Below are 20,524 nucleotides of genomic sequence, written 5' to 3' on the forward strand. Positions count from 1 at the left end.
TTCCTCAGCTCCTTCCCTTTGTTCTCCTGCATTAAAACAACCATGGTGGAAGCCATAAAACACAGTTGCTAAGTTCTTAGAGCAGTGACATCTCTTGCTGCTGAATCATAAGTACAAAATAGATAATTAGAGGGTCCTTCTGATACTTGGCAACCAATTGAATATTCTTTAGTATCAGGGCAGTGATATGATATGCAAATGATTCATATAAGCTTCATTTTGCATTAATGAAAATCATGTTTGTTAATATAATGCACAAAATCTCCTCTTAACAGCTAGTTTCTAAAATACTTAAGTAGCTTATTTAATGAATTAAGTGGGAGTGATTTTCATACATGAGATTTGTAAAGTATCACATGAGTGAGTTTGTTTTCAATCACACTATGGTACGCGTTGATCACCACGCATGACGCAGTAATGTTGATGCCAAGGCAAGGCACAACTGCCCCTAAGTTCCAATAAGCAGAGTGCATGTGTCATAACTGGAAAGAATAAGCTGGCATAGGACAATGATGAGAAGTATGATTGCCTTTGTTCTCCATAGCACATTCCAAATTGCACATTTGCAGGTGGTGTTATTGAAAATACCATAGTGGGAAGCTGTGCCGTGCCAATCTTTCTTCAAAAGCCAAAATGGAGTTTTTCTGAAATGTTGTGACAAGGGGCAATATTTATTGCCCTTGTGACTGGTAATAGCAGATGTGATTAGCTGCTCATCTATCAAGATGATTATTAACATGGTATAGCTGTTTAGTCAGAGAGACTATTTCTTATCTGATTAATCAGCAGCTCAGTGCAATATATGGAATATTTTCAATAAATGATCAAATACATTTTTTTTACCGACAGCAAATTAACCCTTATTTTAGTGTTTGCACTCATTGAGGCTAGAGACTTACTACTGTTTATTAAAGTTTGTTTAGGGGTATCATGCATTAAGGAGCCTTGTAGCAGATCAGAGACTTGGGTTTAAATACTAGTTCTTGCACAGTTTTGTGCGACTGTTGCCAAGTCACTTAACCTCTTCAGTTTACCCCCTCTGTAAAAAAATAAATAAGAAATAGTAGTTCAGAATGGACTGTTTGCTTTAATAAGATCTGCACTGGCTATCAGTTGCCTTCTGTGGGAAATTTAACAAGCTTGTTTTGGACTCAGAAAGCTTTGATTATTTTAGAGAGCTGTATGGTGGCAGGCATGATCAGCTCAGGTGCTCAGACTAACATCCTCCTAGTTTAAATTGAAGAAGTGCAGAGAGTAGAGGATTCTTAATAATGTGCCCCTGACTCTGGAATCTACTGTTCTCACCTTGTTCTGCAGAGCTATGTTGACTTTCAGTACATGCTGGGACACAAGTCTTTTCCACAGACAAAGCATGCAAATTTTCAGCCCCAAACGTTATAGCCATGTGAAAACAGGAAGTTCTAATGGGAACAGTTTTGTGTTTTGTAACATTTGCTATCAGAAATAATGCTGTAATGCTATCCTAAAATACTACAATCAATAATATTAAGATTGTGAAGACCAAACAAGTGGAGAACATCACTGGATTTTTTCTCTTTAGTCTTGTCCAGTTCTTCCCATGTTAAATGCCCAGGGGTCTGATCCTAAATATACAAAAATGTTTCAGAATGATATAAATGCTATTGACATTTACAAATATAACCATTTGGCCTTTTCTTCTCGGATTTAATTTGCACACAGCACTTTTTGAGTAGGCTAGAATTAATTAATGAATGTCATTTGTATGAGATTGTGAGCAGAAACACCACAATAGAATGTTTAAGGGCATAATTCTAATATATCTTAAAACATAATAGAGATATTAGGAAGTAGAAGGAATATTGCATGTTTTAATTTTATCATTAGAAGGACTAGTAAAAGATAGTCATTAAAAAGGACTTATGGACAGGATAATCATTGCACATCAGGGATTATATTAAACATGGTATATGCATTGTATATAAAGATTTAGAACAGCCTTTCAAAAAATTAAGAGCATTTGTTTATTAAAGGAATATTAGAATGAATTGCTTTCTGGAATTTGCTGGATCCTGTCGCATTAGCATGCCTCCATTACATAAAAGAGATTCCACCTTACTCTTTTTTTGTTAACCCTGCAGACTTGTATAAGATATATTTTCCCTGCAGGAGAAAAAAAAAGAAAGAATGAAAATGGGGAAGGCTGTGAGCATGGTTGAGTGGGACTAATGCTACTCAATACCCTTTCCAGCCTAATTAGAGGTAAATAGGTGTGCTTTTTATCAAGAGAAAACCAGAATAAGAGGAGCTCATGAAGGGATAGATACTGAAGCCCTAGCAGCTTTTCTTTTCTACTGGAATTAAATGCTAGCCATGATTCACACCATTAAAGCTGCACTTACATAACAAATCAATATAAATAACCAGGCATCTTTAGGTGGCTTAAATTTATTTTATATATTTAATTAATGTTGTTTTTAATGAACAACTAAGCCTCTAATGAACAGCTAGGTTACTAAGAAACCCGGAGGCCAGAATTAATAGGGAAAGGCTAGTCACTAAATCTTAACATAGTTTACTTATGATAGAACCTTGCTAATTCATATTAATAATTAGACAAACCATTATGAATTATTGAATGTTCTGAATCTGTAAATGAACAAATAATTTTAGAAAAGCAATCATAATGCATCACGAAATGTATTTTATTGATTTTGTTTGACAGTTTTAGTTCCCTTTTAATTATTTTTCATAATATATTAAATATATATCATGCAGTATGTTGTGCAGAAGTACAGAACTCAATACATCTGCTATTAATTTTTTTAGAGAATAGGGGAGGCCCTGCCATTTTGGGTGCCAGGTGAAAGGTGTTTGCATTAGCACACTGAAGTTTAGCAAGGGTCTATTGTTCAGTAGACACTGTTTAAAAAGTAAACATTTGCCAACAGTTACAGTCTGTGGTACTGAGCTAATGCAGAATATCTGTATAATGTACTTAGAATAAGAAATAACTGCAGTACCTCAGTTACTGGGATGAGGTAACTGTTGCCAATTGTTTACTTTTTAATGGTGATCACTGTCTGTGGTACTATAACATAATATTCTTTTATATTAAAAATACAGAAAATAAAATTAGAAATTGCAATGAAGTAGATGAATATTTTTTACAATGTGAATATGCTGAAAAAAATATAAATAGGTGCAAGTGTAGGCCCTGATTCAAAGCCCATTAAAGACACTGACAGTCTTTTCATTGATTGCAGAGGGCTTTTGATCACGTCCATTGGGAGCACTATTTTGATCAATAGGCAAAATCCCTATCCAATTCACGGATTGTTTTTCCTGAATGAGGATCACAATTTTGGCCCTTTAGTGCCGTTGCTTATGTACTATAATTAAATTATAATTGTATTTAAAATGCCAGTAAATCCTTGTTAACTGTTTCTTAGCAGAATAATCCCAGTGTTATTTTTTAAAATGATAAATATTCACTAATATTCTTCAATATTTATATCCCTGTTGAAAGAAGTGTGAATAAATGTCTTCCTCTCAACTGGTGATTTATATCATTTATTAATCCTGCTTTAATAAAGTAGATCATATGGCCTGGTTGAATATCCCTTGATATCAATTATAATCTGTTGATTTCCTCAGTCTTTGAATCAGACCAACAGTAGCAGAATTGTAGATAACTGAATTATTCACAGAATACCTAAAATACATAGATAAATAGATGTTCAATCAGTAGTGGTTTTGTGCAAGGAATTAAATAGTACTCTTGCAGTAGTTCAGTTGGAATGTATTTCTATTTTCCCCCATTTAGCAATTATAAATAAGTTATAAGCCCTATAAAATAAATTACAGAAACAGTTAAAAATGAGTTATATGTAATCCTTTTACTTACACATATGCACCATAAAGTTATACACAATTTAATTGTATTGTTTGCCTAAGCAGCTTTTTACCTCATTTGTATCAGTTACAGTTGGTAGAAAATGTTCGATGTTGTTTTCTTTGTTGTGAATTAATTTTCTGGTCTCATCACAATCTTATTGTAATTCAGCATCTCACAGATTGCTCTCTCTCTCTCTTTTCCCTCCCCCCATATGCTTCACTAAATAACTTCAATTTCAGTCAATTAAATTGTCACAACTAGGGGTGTAAAATCCTGGCTAGTCAGTTAACCTACCAAACCTTAGGTTTAACCGGTTAACTGATTAAGCAGGATCTTGTGCAGGAGGGTTGGCAGCAGGAGACAGCAGCCCCATTTGGGAGGGAGATGCAGCTCCTGAGTTGTCTGGTTTTACTTTTGGATGTGGTTTTTGTTAGCAAGTTTGGTTTTTTTTATAAAGTCTTCCTCCATTAAAAAAATAAGACCTCTTTTGGAAGGTACAGGCAGTCCCCGGGTTACGTACAAGATAGGGACTGTAGGTTTGTTCTTAAGTTGAATCTGTATGTAAGTCGGAACTGGCGTCAGCCGCTGCTGAAACTAATCAGTTTCAACAGCGGCTGAATCTGGACGCCAGTTCTGACTTACATACGGATTCAACTTAAGAAACCCAGGCGTCCCCAAGTCAGCTGCTGCTGAAACTGATCAGCGGCTGATTCCAGGAAGCCCGGGGCAGAGCAACTCTGCCTCGGGCTTCCTGTAGTCAGCCCCTGGTCAGTTTCAGCAGTGGCTGAATCAGGATGCCTGGGGCAGAGCAGCTGGGGTGCTGCTGGGTTGTTCCAGTAGCACCAAGGAGTGGCGCTACTGGAGCAACCCAGCAGCACCCCAGCTGAATTACAATAAGATGCTGAATTACAATAAGATTGTGATGAGACCAGAAAATTAATTCGCAACAAAGAAAACAACATCGAACAACATCGAAAAGCCTGGTCTGCTGGGGAGGGGAGAGGGGGCACTAGCTGCACCCCCCCCCAGCAGACCAGGGAGACGCGGGTCCGCCCGCGTCCTCCACGGCTTTGCTCCATCTCCCTGGTCTGCTGACCAGGGAGACGGGGAGCAAAGCCGCGGAGCACGCCCGCAGCGGGACAGCCCAGGCGTGCCTGGGCTGTCCCGCTGCGGGCGTGCTCCGCGGCTTTGCTCCCGGTCTCCCTGGTCTGCTTTGCTCCGCGTCTCCCTGGTCTGCTGGGGGGGGGGCTCCCCCCCAGCAGACCAGGGAGACGTGGAGCAGCTTTTCTCGCCCCGGAGGATGGGGGCGGCGGGACTGCAACGCATCTGGGCGTCCCGCCGCTCCAGTCCTCCGGGGCGAAAAAAGCCCCGTTCGTAACTGCGGATCCGACATAAGTCGGATCCGCGTAACTCGGGGACTGCCCGTAGTTGCTAAATCTCGAGTCAACAGTGTGCCTCTATAGCCAAGAAGGCTAATGGCATATTAGGGTACATTAGGAGGAGCATTGCCAGCAGATCCAGAGAAATGATTATTCCCCTTATTCAGCACTGGTGGGGCCAGAAAGAATGTGGATGCATTGGAGAAAGTCCAGTGAAGGGCAACAAAAATGATTAGGGGGCAGGAATACATAATGTATGAGGAAAGGATGAGGGATTTGGGCTTTAGTCTACGGAAGAGAAGAGTGAGGGGGGATTTGAAAGCAGCCTTCAATTCCCTGAGGGGAGGGTGTTCCAAAGAGGATGGAGAGAAGCTGTTCTCAGTGATGGCAGAACAAGGAGCAGTGGTCCCAAGTTGCAATGGAGGAGGTCTAGGTTGGATATTAGTAAAAACTATTTCCAGGAGGATTGTGAAGCACTGGGATGGGTTCCTTGGGGAGGGGGTGGAATCTCCATCCCTAGAGGTTTTTAAGTCCCGACTTGACAAAGCCCTGGCTAGGATGATTTAGTTGGGGTTGGTCCTGCTTTGGGCAGAGGGTTAGACTCAATGACATCCTGAGGTCTCTTCCAACCCTGTGATTTTATGATTCTATGATTCTTGTTCATGTTAACCACGTAATTGTACATGCCTAAATGTTACATAAAACTTACCTTTCTGTTTTCTGCAGGAGAATAAGATTTTTCCTCTTGTTCTTAAAGTCTTTGTACTGAGCAAAGGCTTTAACTCTTTAAATATAGCACTTAGTGTCAGTGTGAAAACATACATAGCTGGGAGATAACATGATAACCTATGTATCTGATAGAGTACTTGAGATTAAATAGAGCTGTATATGTCCTCCAAAAGCCAATAACGAATGGTGTATTGCAGTATAGCTGCAGTGTTGCATTCTAAGCCAATTGGAAATTCTTGAAGGATCAGCAGTGTCCTTCCTAAAAATGCGTAACATGATTTAACTTAGAGTCTGATGGGCTAAGACAGTCTTCTGACCAGCTCTAGATGGACATTTTTTAGCAGGTATAGCTCTTTGGATAACTACAAGGAACGAGGAATGCAGATGGACACTACAGTTATGATCCATCTTGATTATAGGATGGTCACCTTGATGAAGGGTGAAATTATGAGTATGAGTTCTTCAAAACACTTCTTTCCCCACATCTGTTAACTTCCATCTTGCCATACAGCTGTTCTTCATCTAAGTGCAAATAGCTCCCAGGCCACACCTAAAACTTTGCTAATTCTATATCTAGACTGTAGACATTCTAAATAAGGTTTTGACGAGACTCACAAAAGCTCCGAAGCAAACGTCATGCAGCTTAGCTCTCATAGGTTCTGGAACTAGAGCCACACTCCTGGCTTTGAAGTGGTTTCCATCACATGCAGGCTTTACAGTTTGGTTCAATGGCTCTTAGCACCTTCACTATAAAAATTGCTGTAGCATCCCTGGTAGCTTCTAAAGTGCTCATTACCTTTAAACACATAGCAGCAGTGCTGAATACTCTGCATGGTCACTAAAATTAAAAAAATAGACCTGATTTCTGGAAAATATCTTTCCCCCCCAAAGGCAACCAAATGGCTTTTGAACACAATTACATTTCTCCTGCTGTGCTCTCTAGTGAAATTTGCTAATTTCACATGCAGGGTGAGCTATATTCTACTTAATAATCCCAATTTAAATTTGAGCCAACATGAGCTGGCCAGCTTGCATGAAAATGGCCATGTATGTCAGTCAATTGAGGCCAAGATTTGTTGTGATAGTACAAACGCTTGTCCTACAAATGTCCAGTGATAACAATGAGAAATGGGGGAAGCAGAGTATTTAATAGTGATGGTACCCTGCAACACCTGGGGAGTAACTGCACCCTGCAACACCTGGGGAGGTTGGTAGGGTTGCCAGATGGTTTAAAAAAAAATACCGGACACACTTGACATTACATCACAATTTACATTACATCTTCCTTAGAAAATACCAGATATTTATATTTTCTCATTTATATTTTCTCCATTTGTTTCCCGAACGGAAAGTTCAAATACTGGACTGTCCAGTTCAAAACTGGACACCTAGCAACCCTACTTGTGGCATACTCACTAGTATTTGCCTGCATCCCACCTCATACATCAAACACTGCCACTCTTGAAAGGCTGCATGTTTTCCATAAACTGAACAGCACATTGATAGGCCTAGGGCATCTAAACAGGTGAGGAAAACAAGTGCAAAGTGAGCATGGGAGGACCCCCCGTCCCACCATCATTGGTTAAAGGCATTTGTGGCATATTTCAACAGTAAGATGTTCAAGGCAGGTGCCCTTATTTATTCTGTACCTGTACTGTGTCTGGCACAATGGCTTCCCAGCTGCCATTAGATTCTCTAGGTCAGGGGTCTCAAACTCACAGCCCATGGGCCATCTGCAGCCTCAGCAGTTCCACAATCTGGCCCATGCGCACAACTCCTGGCACATGAGTCCCTGTAGCCATGAGGGGTTGTCTGCACCCTTCCCTCAAGTCCAGCCCCTGCTCTGCCTCTTCCCACCCCTGCTCTACCTCACCTCTTCCCTCTCCTGTTCTGCATTCTCCCTGCCCCGTCGCAACCCTTTCCTCAAGTCCCCTCCCACACAGAACTTGGCCTCGGGGATTACTGTGGGGTCTGGTATGGGGTGGCAGCAAGGGTCAGCCCCTTCTACACTCACTGGCGTGTGCTGGAGGGGGGAACAGCCCCTCCCCATGGCCTACAGGCTGTCTGGGGGAGGCCAGGCTCCGAAGGTTTCCTGCCCTCTAACTGCCCCCTCTAGTGGCCCCCCCAGCCTGCAGGCTGTTGGAGGAACAAGGCTCTGGGGGCTCTCTCCCCCCCCCCCCCCCATTGATACCCCACAGCCTGCAGGCTGTCTGGGGAGGGGGCAGGCTCTGGGGAATGTTTCTCCCCCCTTCAGCGTCATCTCCCCCCCCCCGCCATGAGGGAACAGGCTTCAGGTTTGGGGCAGGTCTCCTTACTGGTGTGCTGGCAGGGAAGATGGCGGAGCCCCAGCTCTGCTGGTCACTCTCTTGGTGCTGCAGCTGCCCCCAGTGGCTACTTTCAGTATCACATCCTCCTCTCTCTGCTCCTCCATCTCCATGTTATGGGAAACAATCCCATTCCCAACACTTCCCATTTTCCAAGCACAACCAAACCCTGACCTTGGTTTAAGTTAGGGTAAGAGGAAGCTGCATACCAAATTTGGTAGTCCTAGCTCTTATGGTTTAGGAGGAATTCTTTAACAAACAGACACACTGTAAAATACACGTTGATGTATTGTTGAATCACAGCTAATCATGAGATTCTTCCAATGAGACCGGCTTATTGTAATCAGGGTCCTGCTACTGTGGGGAACTTTCCTGGCTTCTACACTACCCTGGTGAAATGGGGTAGTGAAAAGATCTGAGTCTCCACTCCCACTCTCTTTTACCCTTCCTGACCTCAAGGGTTAAGAACATAAGAACGGCCGTACTGGGTCAGACCAAAGGTCCATCCAGCCCAGTATCCTGTCTGCCAACAGTGGCCAATACCAGGTGTTCCAGAGGGAGTGAATCGAACAGATAATGATCAAGCGATCTCTCTCCTGCCATCCATCTCCACCCTCTGACAAACAGAGTCTATGGACACCATTCATTACCCAGACTGGCTAATAGCCATTTATGGACTTAGCCACCATGAATGTATCTAGTTCTCTTTTAAACCCTGTTATAGTCCTAGCCTTCATAACTTCCTCAGGCAAGGAGTTCCACAGATTGACTATGCACTGCGTGAAGAAGAACTTCCTTTTATTTGTTTTAAACCTGCTGCCCATTAGTTTCATTTGGTAGCCCGTAGTTCTTATATTATGAGAACAAGTAAATAACTTTTCCTTATTCACTTTCTCCACACTCATGATTTTATAGACCTCTATCATCTCCCCCCCTTAGTCTGCTCTTTTCCAAACTGAAAAGTCCCAGTCTCTTTAATCTCTTCTCATATGGGACCCGTTCCAAACCTCTCCTTTTTTAATGCCAGTATATCTTTTTTGAGATGAGGAGACCACATCTGTACACAGGATTCAAGATGTGGGCGTACCTTGAATTTATATAAGGGCAATAAGATATTCTCTGTCTTATTCTCTATCCCTTTTTAACGATTCCTAGCATCCTGTTTGCTTTTTTGACTGCCTCTGCACACTGCGTGGACATCTTCAGAGAACTATCCACAATGATGCCAAGATCTCCTTCCTGATTAGTTGTAGCTAAATTAGCCCCCATCATATTATATGTATAGTTGGGGTTATTCTTTCCAATGTGCATTACTTTACATTTATCCACATTCAATTTCATTTGCCATTTTGTTGCCCAGTCTCTTAGTTTGGTGAGATCTCACCCTGTGTGGCAGAGCCCTTGTAACCCCAACAAGGCTGGGCCCAGGATTCTTATTCTCTGCACTGCGTCTCAGGATCTGTGGTTGCAACTCTCCTCCAAACTCAGCCTGGGCCCCTGTTCTCTCCTTCACTTGGCCTCACTCAGTCTGACCTTGGCAAATCCAGCTCTCAGGACGGGACTCTCCCCAGCCTCCTGACTTACTCATTGGCCTCCTCGCCCTGTCATTCAGGCTGACCTGGGGCGTTGGCCTCTTCCCATTGTTCCTGGGCACTGTCAGTCTCAGGGTACACAGTGGTGCTATTTCAGAATAACGTCTGTTATCCCACAATAGCGTTGTGTGCATCTTAACAGCACACCCGTTATTTTGAAATAATTTCAAAATAATGGGCAGCTTATTCCAGCTTCCTGTAAACCTCATTGCATGAGGAATAAGGAAGACGCCAGAATAGCACTCTTTTTCGAAATTTGGCGCTGTGTTTAGACAGCCTATTTTGAAATTGGGTGCTATCTCAAAATAAGCTACACAAATTGCTCAAATTAGCTCAGATTGCATAGCTTATTTCGAGCTATGCACAACTGTGTAGATGTACCCTCAGAGTTCTGATTTCTCATTGAACCTCCCCTTTCTTTTGATACTGGGGCTAGCCAGCCAAAAAGCCCACAGAGTTTTAGTAAGGTGCCAACAGTCCCCTTACCTTATCAAGATATGAAAGTCAACAGTCAAGAGGTCCAAACTAATCCTGTTGTTTTAGAGCAGTGATTCTCAAACTGTAGATCAGGATCCCAAAGTCAGCTGCAGACCCCTCCCCCCCACACACACCATCTGGGACTGGAGTCAAAGGCCAAGCGCAGTAGCCTGTCTAGTGGGGCTCAGGTTACAGGCCCCTGCATGGGAATAAAGTCCTTGGGCTTTGGCTTTGGCCTTGCCACCCAGGACAGGGGGGATTGGGCTTTAGAGAGTGAATTATAACACCCGAATACACTCAGACAAATTTGTCCTGTTGGATAAATTTGTTGGTATTCTAAGATAAAGAGAATTGGTTGCATGTGGGATGCTGGGAAGAGGAGAGTGGGAATAAGTACGTAACAGAGACTTGTTCTTTAATTTAGCTTGTTTATTGCCACTGATATAAAAGTTTTTTTTAAAGTAGACAGCAGAACTCCAAGAGAAGTCTCTCGTATTACCATGGATAAATCACGCTGGTTGTAAGCAGACTGGTAACCGGTGTACAGATTTTCAAACTAGTTGCCCTGATCCCATTGATTCTAAGTGGGAACTGAGAGCCTAACTACCTTTTATACGTTTGAAAAGCCACCATCCGTCACCACAACACGGTCTGTGGTTTCAGCTCAGAGCAGAGCCAAAAGAATTGCATAACCATAAGGCAAAATAGTGGTGGAAATTTCATAGTATTGATCTATGCTGGTTGTTGTCCACATTTGTTTATATTAACATGATTCCATGCTAGAAACAAAAATCTGTCTCAACAGACACAAAATTCAGACCATTTAATAAACTCACCAGCAAAAGAGATTTTTCCTGGATAGTTTAATGCATGATTAAGACAGCAGTTCCCAAAATGTAAGTTGCACCCCAAAGACAAGCCAGCTTTGCGGTGGGGACAAGCCAGGTGAAGGACAAAGGAGCCTCTCAGCTGTCCTCCAGATCTCTGCTTGCTTGCTTTTTTCTAAATACATTTTTATCTGTTGTGGGTGTGAAGAAAACCTTGTAAGCATGACCCAAGTGCAGCAGTGTTTGCCAGGGCACCTGAAACTATAGCTCTGAAGTCTGAACTGCCGCATTCATTACAATCAGTGCTAACTCAGATGCCAGTGATGACAGAAATATCAATGCTGTTAAATATACCACTGTTCATTGCAGTGTGTGGAAAAGGAGAGGCTATGACATATTAAGAAAATCTACATAGTCTTACATCAATATTAAGAAATGATAAGTCAGGGAATACACACAGAAAGAGATTCTTACAAATCATGAGATTTTAAAATGTAATAAATGTTGGATTCTTTTTGTTTACCTTTTTAAAGTCTTTCTATTACACTTGGGTCTTATTTTCAAACTTTTTTCTCTACAACTATGATGGCTATGTTCCTTTTTTTAATATTTATTTACTTGGTTAATGAAAGCAAAGATTCTTCCACAATAATGGGAGTCCAATATCTGAGACAAAGGCTACATCTAGACTGCAAGCCACTTTCGAAAGCCTCTTTCGAAAAAGAGTATCTAGACTACAACCAGTACTTTCAAAAAAGCAAACTGCTTTTTTGAAAGAGAGCACCCAAGCAGTCTGGATGCTCTCTTTCGTAAAAGCACAGTTTGCATTACATAGCACCTTTATTTGAAAGAGCACTTTCAAAAAAAAGGAGTTCTTCCTCGTAATGAGGTTTTCTGCAGTCGAAAAAACTGCTGAGTTCTTTCAATGTACTTTCGAAAGAACGCGGCAGCAGTCTAGACGCAGGGGAAGTTTTTTCTAAAAAAAAGCCACTTTTTTTTCGAAAAAACCCTGTAGTCTAGACACACCCAAAGAGAAACAAACTATCACAAAATCCATGATAAAAATCATAAAACTTGACAACGTTATACTATCTGCTCTGCACAACTACACATTTTTAGTAGCTCTGTAACAACTTGTGGTGAGACTTAGGTGAGGTGAATTGGTTTAATTTTCCTGAAAGGGGGCTCAGCTTTCAGTGCTTCAGTGGGTGGTAAAAATGAGTGCCATTCCTTTATAGGAATATGCCTAAATGGCCGATAACCTGTATCGGGCACAATGTGGACTCTGTCGAGAATCCTATTCCCTTTTTCATTATTCACTACTGTTGCCCATTGTACAGTTGTCATGGAATTTTTCTGATGTGATAAAGTTCTTAGTAACCCTTTATTTAATTATTTCTTGTTGTGGGTGCTGAGCTTGGCATTCTCAGTATAAAAGTACCTCTCAACTTTCAGAATCTTTAGGGTTTTTTGGTTTTGTTACATGTTCCCATCCAAGGAGAGATCTTTATCTGGGATAGTGTGGATGAAAGTACTGCAAGTGTGGCCAAGGGTCAGTGTTCTGTTTTTAAGAATGCCCATACACATCAGAAAATTACTGCTGTTTCAGAATTAAAAAACATTGTCCTTTGAAAATGGTGTATAGCAGTACACTAAATAAGAGTGGAGAATAAAAATAGATGTGTTTTGGATGGGAATACATTTACATGCAGATTTCAGACAGCACATTTTTATTTCTTGGAGTTGGACAACTTTATCTGCTCATTTTTAACCAGTGCCCCCTTTAAATTAAAAAGATTGAACTCCTTTTGCATAGGATATAACTACATGATTTCCTTTTTTTTCTCCCCTTCATCTAATATAGGCTACACATCACAGATGAGGCAGAACAGACTTTATTATTGTTTGTCAGTGAAAGGAGAGGACAGCTTCCTAGCAACAAAAAGGATGTCAGATATTGTCTTCAAAAGGAGACCATTTCATCCCATCTAGTTACAAGTGCCTTCCAATGAAAGCTTCTGTAGATATAAAAGTCTGCCAGCAGGGGGTCCCCCTCAAGAAGTGACCAAGTTTTTAAAATCAGTTATGCCCCTGGCAAACATTGTCGTCATCTACATATTTAGCTTGATCATTTTGGCAGGTTATGAAAAACTAAATGGTGCAAACACATGTGGCAGATGCTGTTCTCATGATAGTTGGGGAGCCTCTGAGCCTCTGTTGGGAGCATGCCAGGTTCATCTTGTACACTGAAGAGCATTATACTTTCAGGCTTTCTACAGCTTGCCCTTAGGGACTACTGTTGAAGTGGTAATAAAATTTAAAATGAGCTGCAGAAAGTCAACTTGTTGGTTGGCTTCAAGTGAATCTTTTTCATTATTAAACTTAACTTTAATGGAATATGTGTTGTATCTTGAGAGACTAAAACTAAATATGGTTGTTAGAAAGGTGTTTCTGTCTTAAGTATATTTATCTTATATATTTAAGTATATACATCTTGGTATATTTTTTCTTTTCCCATCTTACCTTTCTTTGACATTGACATTAAATGAAAAAAATTGAGATGAGTTAAGTTGTTTAAATATTTTGGGAAATTGTTCATTTTTATGTAGGTATGTATCTATCTTATTGGGATACAATAAATATATTTTAAAGTACATTTTTAAAGCAGCCCTTGGAGCTGTGTTCAGCTTCTGTAAGATTTCAGACCCCAAAATAGAGATGAAATCAGTCTTGGTAATGTTCAGGCAGTGTATAGCAAGATGCTCCTATGTCTGTCAATATGGAAATATAAAGGTGAGTAGCAGTGGCACTAAATATATGTATTGTGGAAACATCCTTCATTCTGTTTGGGGCCTGATGGTGCTGGGTGCTGTACAAACACAAAAGAGATAAGCCTTTACCTACCTAAAGAAATACAAGTGGAAGATGATGGTGAACAATTGGCAGAGTTCTGTTAGTAACATGCTGCAGTATTCACTGATTCATTAATATTTGAAGTCCAATGTAGTTTTTATTTATAGAAAAGTTGCTGATGGGATATATCACAAATCAAAATTTATAAAAGTTTTATCCTTTTAGAAAGCAACTGAATGATGGTTTTCTGTGGAAATTCTCCTTAACGTTTTATTCTAAAAATAAATATATTTATTGAAAGGACATTAGACCAAATACCATCAGAGTTACACATGCAATATTGCACATTCATTAGAGCAATCCCACTGATGTGAATAGACTACCAGCTTCCAATTACACTGTTAATGTCTAAGGATTCCATAATCTGGCAAACATGCACATACGTAACTTTATGCTCTTCACTAGACCCCCTGATCTAAGTGAGATGACTTTGACATAAACAAAGTTAAGGATTTGCATAAATGTTTGCAGGATCAGATTATTTATCTGATGCCCATTTTTCTAATAAGTCACACTGATTCTTTTGGTCCTATTCTTTCTCCAGTGGATCATTTTGAGTCCCATTAACATTAATGAGACTGGCATGCACACATAACGCAAGGTATATTCTCTGCTTAATCTACAGATTAATAACAGCACAACAATTATGTTTCATTATATAGGAAATGGAAATAAAGAGCAGTTTGTCCTCCAGTTGTCTCAAGCTGCATGCATTGCATCTAATTATAATATCTCATTATGCCATTACAATAGATACTTTCATTTTTCTAACTTTTCACAGAAAAATGTGTAATGAATGCTTTCTGTCAGTAGACATAACATAAATGTTAAGAGAGTTCCTCATAGAACAGATTCAATTTGACTTCAGTGCACTAGTGGAAAGAACATATTGCAACGCTGTGGTGGCCTGTTTTTCTGGCCTTTATTAATCCAGAAACCTTAATGATGAACAACATTTGTGTCATTGTCTACACAAATTTAATTTGTTTATGCAGGAGTTCAGTTAATCCTGCAATCTGCTTTTCTCAAATGAGGACAGATAATGGAGACACCGTTCTTTACAGGTCTTCAGGCTTTTAAATTCTGATAAAATCAGGATTCTTCACTGGGTCTTGCCACAGCTCTGAATTAAGCCACTTTAAATGTAATTACTGAAGCTGGCTGTACATCAGGAACATCCATTAAAAGAATTGATTGACCATGTTGTTACGGGAGGCATTTTATGAACAAACGATCATGATGGGTCCAGAACTGTAATTTATAAAAGCCAAAAAGCAGGTAAATACTTTATTAGTGGTTAATGAGAGGTTCACTGGATAACTAAATTTCTTCTTTTTCAACCAGCTATTTCAGGGAACCTTGGTCCATGGCCATCTATCATGATCGGTTTATTGATCTTAAGAAAGAACTGCGCCAAATCCTAATATCCAGCCAGGTAAGAAAAATGAACAGCAAATGCATTTTGCTATTGGAGTAATTTGTTATTGTTGAGCACTTAGGTGTTTGCTCCCATTTTCCACTTTAAATTTCATTTTTTTCTGCTTTTTACTCACTTTGGAAAAGCCTAATTAGATACAGTCTATGCAGCACAAGGGAGATTCAGTAAAGCCTGAAATGGCTCATTTTAATTATTTTTACAAATCTCAAAGATGCTAAGGTTTTTACATTAAGTTGTTCCATTTTTCTGTGCAGCATTTTTATACCACTTACATATTTTTAGTGCAACCTTGCCATGGAGACTTGGAATTCCCATTCCTTTAGTTCCTCTGCTTTCCATACAGTTTTGTTTACTTTTTTTGAGTAATGATATAAAAATACTGTCTATACCATCCTAAAATGGCAGATCTTGTGAGATGTAAATCTTTCTATAAATTCCTATGGGCACAAACCATGTAGTTGATAAAGTGACAAAAATGTTTTTTCTGTAATAGATGAAACTCCCAAATATAGGGGAGGGGAGAAATTAAGACATTTGACAATGTCATTTGCACTGTAGACTTGAGCATAAATTCATAGTAATTTCTCTCTTTTTCCTCTTCAAGGGCATGTCTACACAAGGGAGTTATTTTGAAATAACTCCCCTTATTTTGAAATAACAAGGCAAGCGTCCACACTGCCAAACCTGTCATTTTGAAATAATTGGCTTGTTATTTCAAACTAATAATTCCTGCTTGTGAAGAGGAATAAGCTTATTTCAAAATAGCTATTTCGGGAGTTGTTATTTTGAAATAACCTGGTAGTGTAGACATAGCCTAAGTATCTGACCCAAAGCTCATTTGAAGCTGATGGACACGTTGACACTTGATTCAGTGGACTTTGGATCAGTCCCAAAAGGCATAAAGTTGTAAACATATAATTTTCTCTAAAGAGGTTTTTCTTCTTACAGTCTAAATCTTGCTGCTGCCTAGTGAATGGTTTAATGCTGTTCTCCCATAGCCTTCAAAACACCCACTTTGCTTCTATTTTACATATCATGATTCTGTATTGCTCCACTACTTTTTAATGGGATTGCTGCATTTACCATACAAAATTGTTAACTGTGTATTGAGGTTACATCAGCCTAAGAAAGTCCCTAAGAAAGGTTGAAATAAAATACAAAGGTGTTGGATAGTATTGTCTCTTCTGTTTACATAATATGAAGAGTACTTAAGTGAAGTATTATTATTTCTATTTTCTTGAAAACAACTTATAAAGAACAGAAAATGAAATTCTAAACAAAAAAGTACACCTGGAGGGTAGTAATTTTCTGCCCTGGTTCAGCAGTGTTTCCTGTATTGTAATGTGAACAATTTATCTCTTTTTGTGATATCTGTATTATGGTTTATGAACAGCCTGGAAAGGATGTCTTACGTATGTCAGGATTACAGACTCTGTCAGGCAATCTGTCTCTCATGTGAGTTAGTACACGTGTATATACACACACCTTCTCTCCCTCCCTCCCATTAAGATCATTGGGACTACTCCTATGAATCAGGATTACTCACATGAGAAAGGGGTTACATGATCAGGTCCTGTCCCTGACAGGGTAAATGCACATTTGTCGTTCCCTTTGTCTGTTTTTATTCTAATTCTCTTTACTCCAATTTTAACTGATTTTTAAGAAACAATGGGTTTAGTAAATATCTTGTAAACATATATCTAGTAAAGATGTTTTTGTGTTTGTGCAGCATTGACATGCTATCTAGTACTGAATAAACACATAGGCTGTGTCTACATTGGCCCCTATTCCGTAATAGGGATGCAAATGTAGCACTTTGGAATAGGCAAATCCGCGGGGGATTTAAATATCCCCCGCGGCATTTGCATTAACATGGCTGCCGCTTTTTTCCAGCTTGTAGATAAGCCGGAGAAAAGCGCCAATCTGGACGCGATCCTCCGGAAAATAAGCTCTTTTCTGGAGGATCTCTTGAAAGTAGGAATAATTATCCCCGCGGATTTGCCTATTCCAAAGTGCTACATTTGCATCCCTATTACGGAATAGGGGCCAATGTAGACACAGCCATACTGTACCCTTGACATATAATGAAAGTGTCTTTAAATGGTCTTTATATAATTTGGGAGCAGGAGGAAAAGGACCTTTCCTACCTCTTGCTCATATTCCAGTTGACCAAGACATTCAAGTAACTAAAATCAAATGTAACAAATAATTGACATTAGTAAGAATATTTAAAGAATGTAAATGTGCATATGTCAGAATTTCTAAGTTATGGTTACTGTAGAAAGTAGAAGTCAATTATGCACCCTAAAACATAAAATCCTTAATAAGACATACAGTAAAAAAACTAAGACAAGCAGAAGAACCAACTTAGAGTCATTGTGGGGACCATGTCTGTGAACTTGTGCTTAAATTCTCAACCATAATGTACTTATTTGATGAGTCTCTTAGAGCAGTATTTATCTTCAAAAGGTGACTGATCATCCTTTAAATATTTACCCATTGTGTAGGATCACAGACATATTTATTTCAACATGTGATGCTCCAGCTATGAGGACATGCATATGATAGAGCTGGGTTTTTGCACCTCCATCCCCAAAATACAGAGGCATGGTGATGCCAAGTATTGCCACATTTAACCTGGAGGGCAGTTAAAAATTGCTGGGAGTCTCAAAGCCTGAGTTTGGCAGCTGGGCTTCCTGTGAGGGAGAAGGCACCTCAGAATGGATTCACAAAAACCTGCACATTGGGTGGTTCCTGCCTAAGCTGGCCAGTACAAGATGTCAGGGAGAGGGGTGTGTCCTAAGCCTTGTCCTTCTCAGTAAGTTCAGCACCTAAAATCAGAGAGGCATCTTCTCTGACTTAGGATCCTCTGCTGCAAACCCTCCTCTGCATTTAGGCACCTATGCTGATTACATAAAAAGTTGGGAGGGGAAGGGAGAATAGAGAACATCCCTCATAACTTTGAGCCCAGTGGTTAAGGTACTCACCTGAAATGTGGGAATCCCCCTCTTCAAGGGGGGCAAAGGAATTTGAATGGGATTCTGTGTCTCAGGTGAATGCCTTAACAACGGACTATGGAGTATTCTGATGCTGGGTTCCCTCAGTCTCTCCTGTTGATGTTGTCACACTGTGGATAAATAAAATGGGATGTAAGTGACCAGTCAACTATCCAATAAGAAAATGCTGATCGGATAGTTGACTAGTGACTCAACTAATCGCTTTCCTCGCCGCCTTAATGCCCAGCCCCTTAATGCCTCTATCAGGGAAAGGCAGCAAGGGAGGGGAGCAGAATTCGGTGCTGGGGGGAGCTGACTTTAAAGCCAGTTCCCCCAGCACTGTCTCTCCATGGGGAGAAGGGGCAGGGGTGTAGTGGGGAACTGGTGGCGCTTCCGCCTTTGAAATGTAGCAAGAGCAAGGCACTGCCGGGAGCGTGGGACTGCTCAAACTGTTCTCTGCTGGCCCCATGCTCCTGGAAGTACTTTGCTTTTGAAATGTACAAGAGCACTTCAGAGCGTGGAGCCAATGGGGAACTGCTTGAGTCCCCTGCTGGCCATGCTCCCTGCAGTGCTTCCATCTTTGAAATGTAGCAAGAGCTGACAGGCACCCTTATCGACTAATCGACAAGTCAATGCAAATTACTTCGATTGTTCAATTAGTTGATTAATCTAAATTTAACATCCTCATAACTAGAGCAATGGAACTAGATCCTGAGTCTTCCACCTTTCAATTACATGCTTTGACCACCAGCTCCACTAACTTCATGCTTGTGTGTGCTCTCCCTCTCTCTCTGGCCCGGAGATTCTTTCCTTATTTATCCATAAGAACAACTCAACAGGAGAGCTCCATGGCGTCTCACATTAGACTGTCCTCACCTGAGATGTGGCAGACACCTATTCAAATTCCATCTTTCTCAGCCACGGGGCTAAAAGTTAGGAGGGAAGTCCTCCCCAATCCATATTGTGTAAGCTCACATGCAGCGGCCTGATCTGATAGACTATGTCTTTGTATGCTTTATGCGTGGGGCCCTGCAATGAGTTAAGCAAAGGAAAGTTTACTTTTCCCCAATTCATGCATTGTTCTAGGGCAGTGGTTCTCAAACTGTGATCTGTGGACTCCTTCCAGCTGGTCCATGGCTCGAGCTCAGCTTCCCCCTCCTTCCACCCTGCCTCCTTCTCCCTGCAGCAGGGAGCCCATGCTGCACCCTTCCTCCCATGAGATTGGAGCGCTGGCTTCCCTAGGTGGGGGAGAAGCCCCAAGCCTCCCCACTGGATCTGCCTCATGGGGAAGAAGTAGATCAACATGGAGTCAGAAGCAACTCTGCATGCTGCCACTTCTCCTCCCCCTTCCCTACCTGGGGAAACAGCAGTGCATTGACACGCTGCCTGGAGGCTTTCCCCACTGCTCCCATTGGCTGGATTCTGGCCAATACCCCCGCCCTGTTCCTGAACCCTCCCTTCTGGCCATGTACTACACTTTGCCTTGCTCTTGCCTCCTCCCCCCTACTTCCAGTCTGCTCCTGTACCCCTTCTCCCACCCAGACCTCGCACCCTCACCCCCTCCTGCAGCCCATCTTCCTGTCCACATCTGCACTCTCACCCCTCTCCCACTCACTGGCAGCCCTGTCTCACACGCTGAACCCCACATTTTTGTCCCCACCCCAAAGCCTGGAGTGTCCACAAAATCCACTAACCCCGAAACCCTAGAAAAGTAAATCCAGCCCATGGGAAACCTCAGTCCTTCCTGCTCCCCTCCGTTGCCCCATGGGGCTTGAGCTAGGGATGTTAAAATTGGATTAAGCAGCTAATCAAGTAGTCAGTGGACTTTCCATCAACTACTCAATTAGTCGATAAGGGGGGCAGGGCGCTTGCTATCCCTGCTACACTTCTGCAGAGGTGCAGCGAGGAACCCAGGGTGAGCGGAGACTCAAGGGCCGTGTCCAGACTCAGGGTTTTTTTCGGGAAAAGTAGC

At 41.2% G+C, this 20,524-nt stretch overlaps 1 protein-coding gene across 4 annotated transcripts in view; it reads left to right on the forward strand.

Moving 5' to 3' along the window:
* CFAP61 (cilia and flagella associated protein 61) overlaps positions 1–20,524 on the forward strand; it is a 200,512-nt gene that overhangs the window by 175,970 nt on the left and 4,018 nt on the right. For all 4 annotated transcript variants that reach the window (XM_075925780.1, XM_075925782.1, XM_075925783.1 and 1 more), the window contains one exon: positions 15,463–15,553. In XM_075925780.1, the coding sequence (XP_075781895.1) occupies positions 15,463–15,553 (91 nt within the window). The remainder of the gene's footprint in view (positions 1–15,462; positions 15,554–20,524) is intronic.

The sequence above is a fragment of the Pelodiscus sinensis genome, chromosome 3 (genome assembly GCF_049634645.1).
Source record: "Pelodiscus sinensis isolate JC-2024 chromosome 3, ASM4963464v1, whole genome shotgun sequence".
NCBI lineage: Eukaryota > Metazoa > Chordata > Testudines > Trionychidae > Pelodiscus > Pelodiscus sinensis.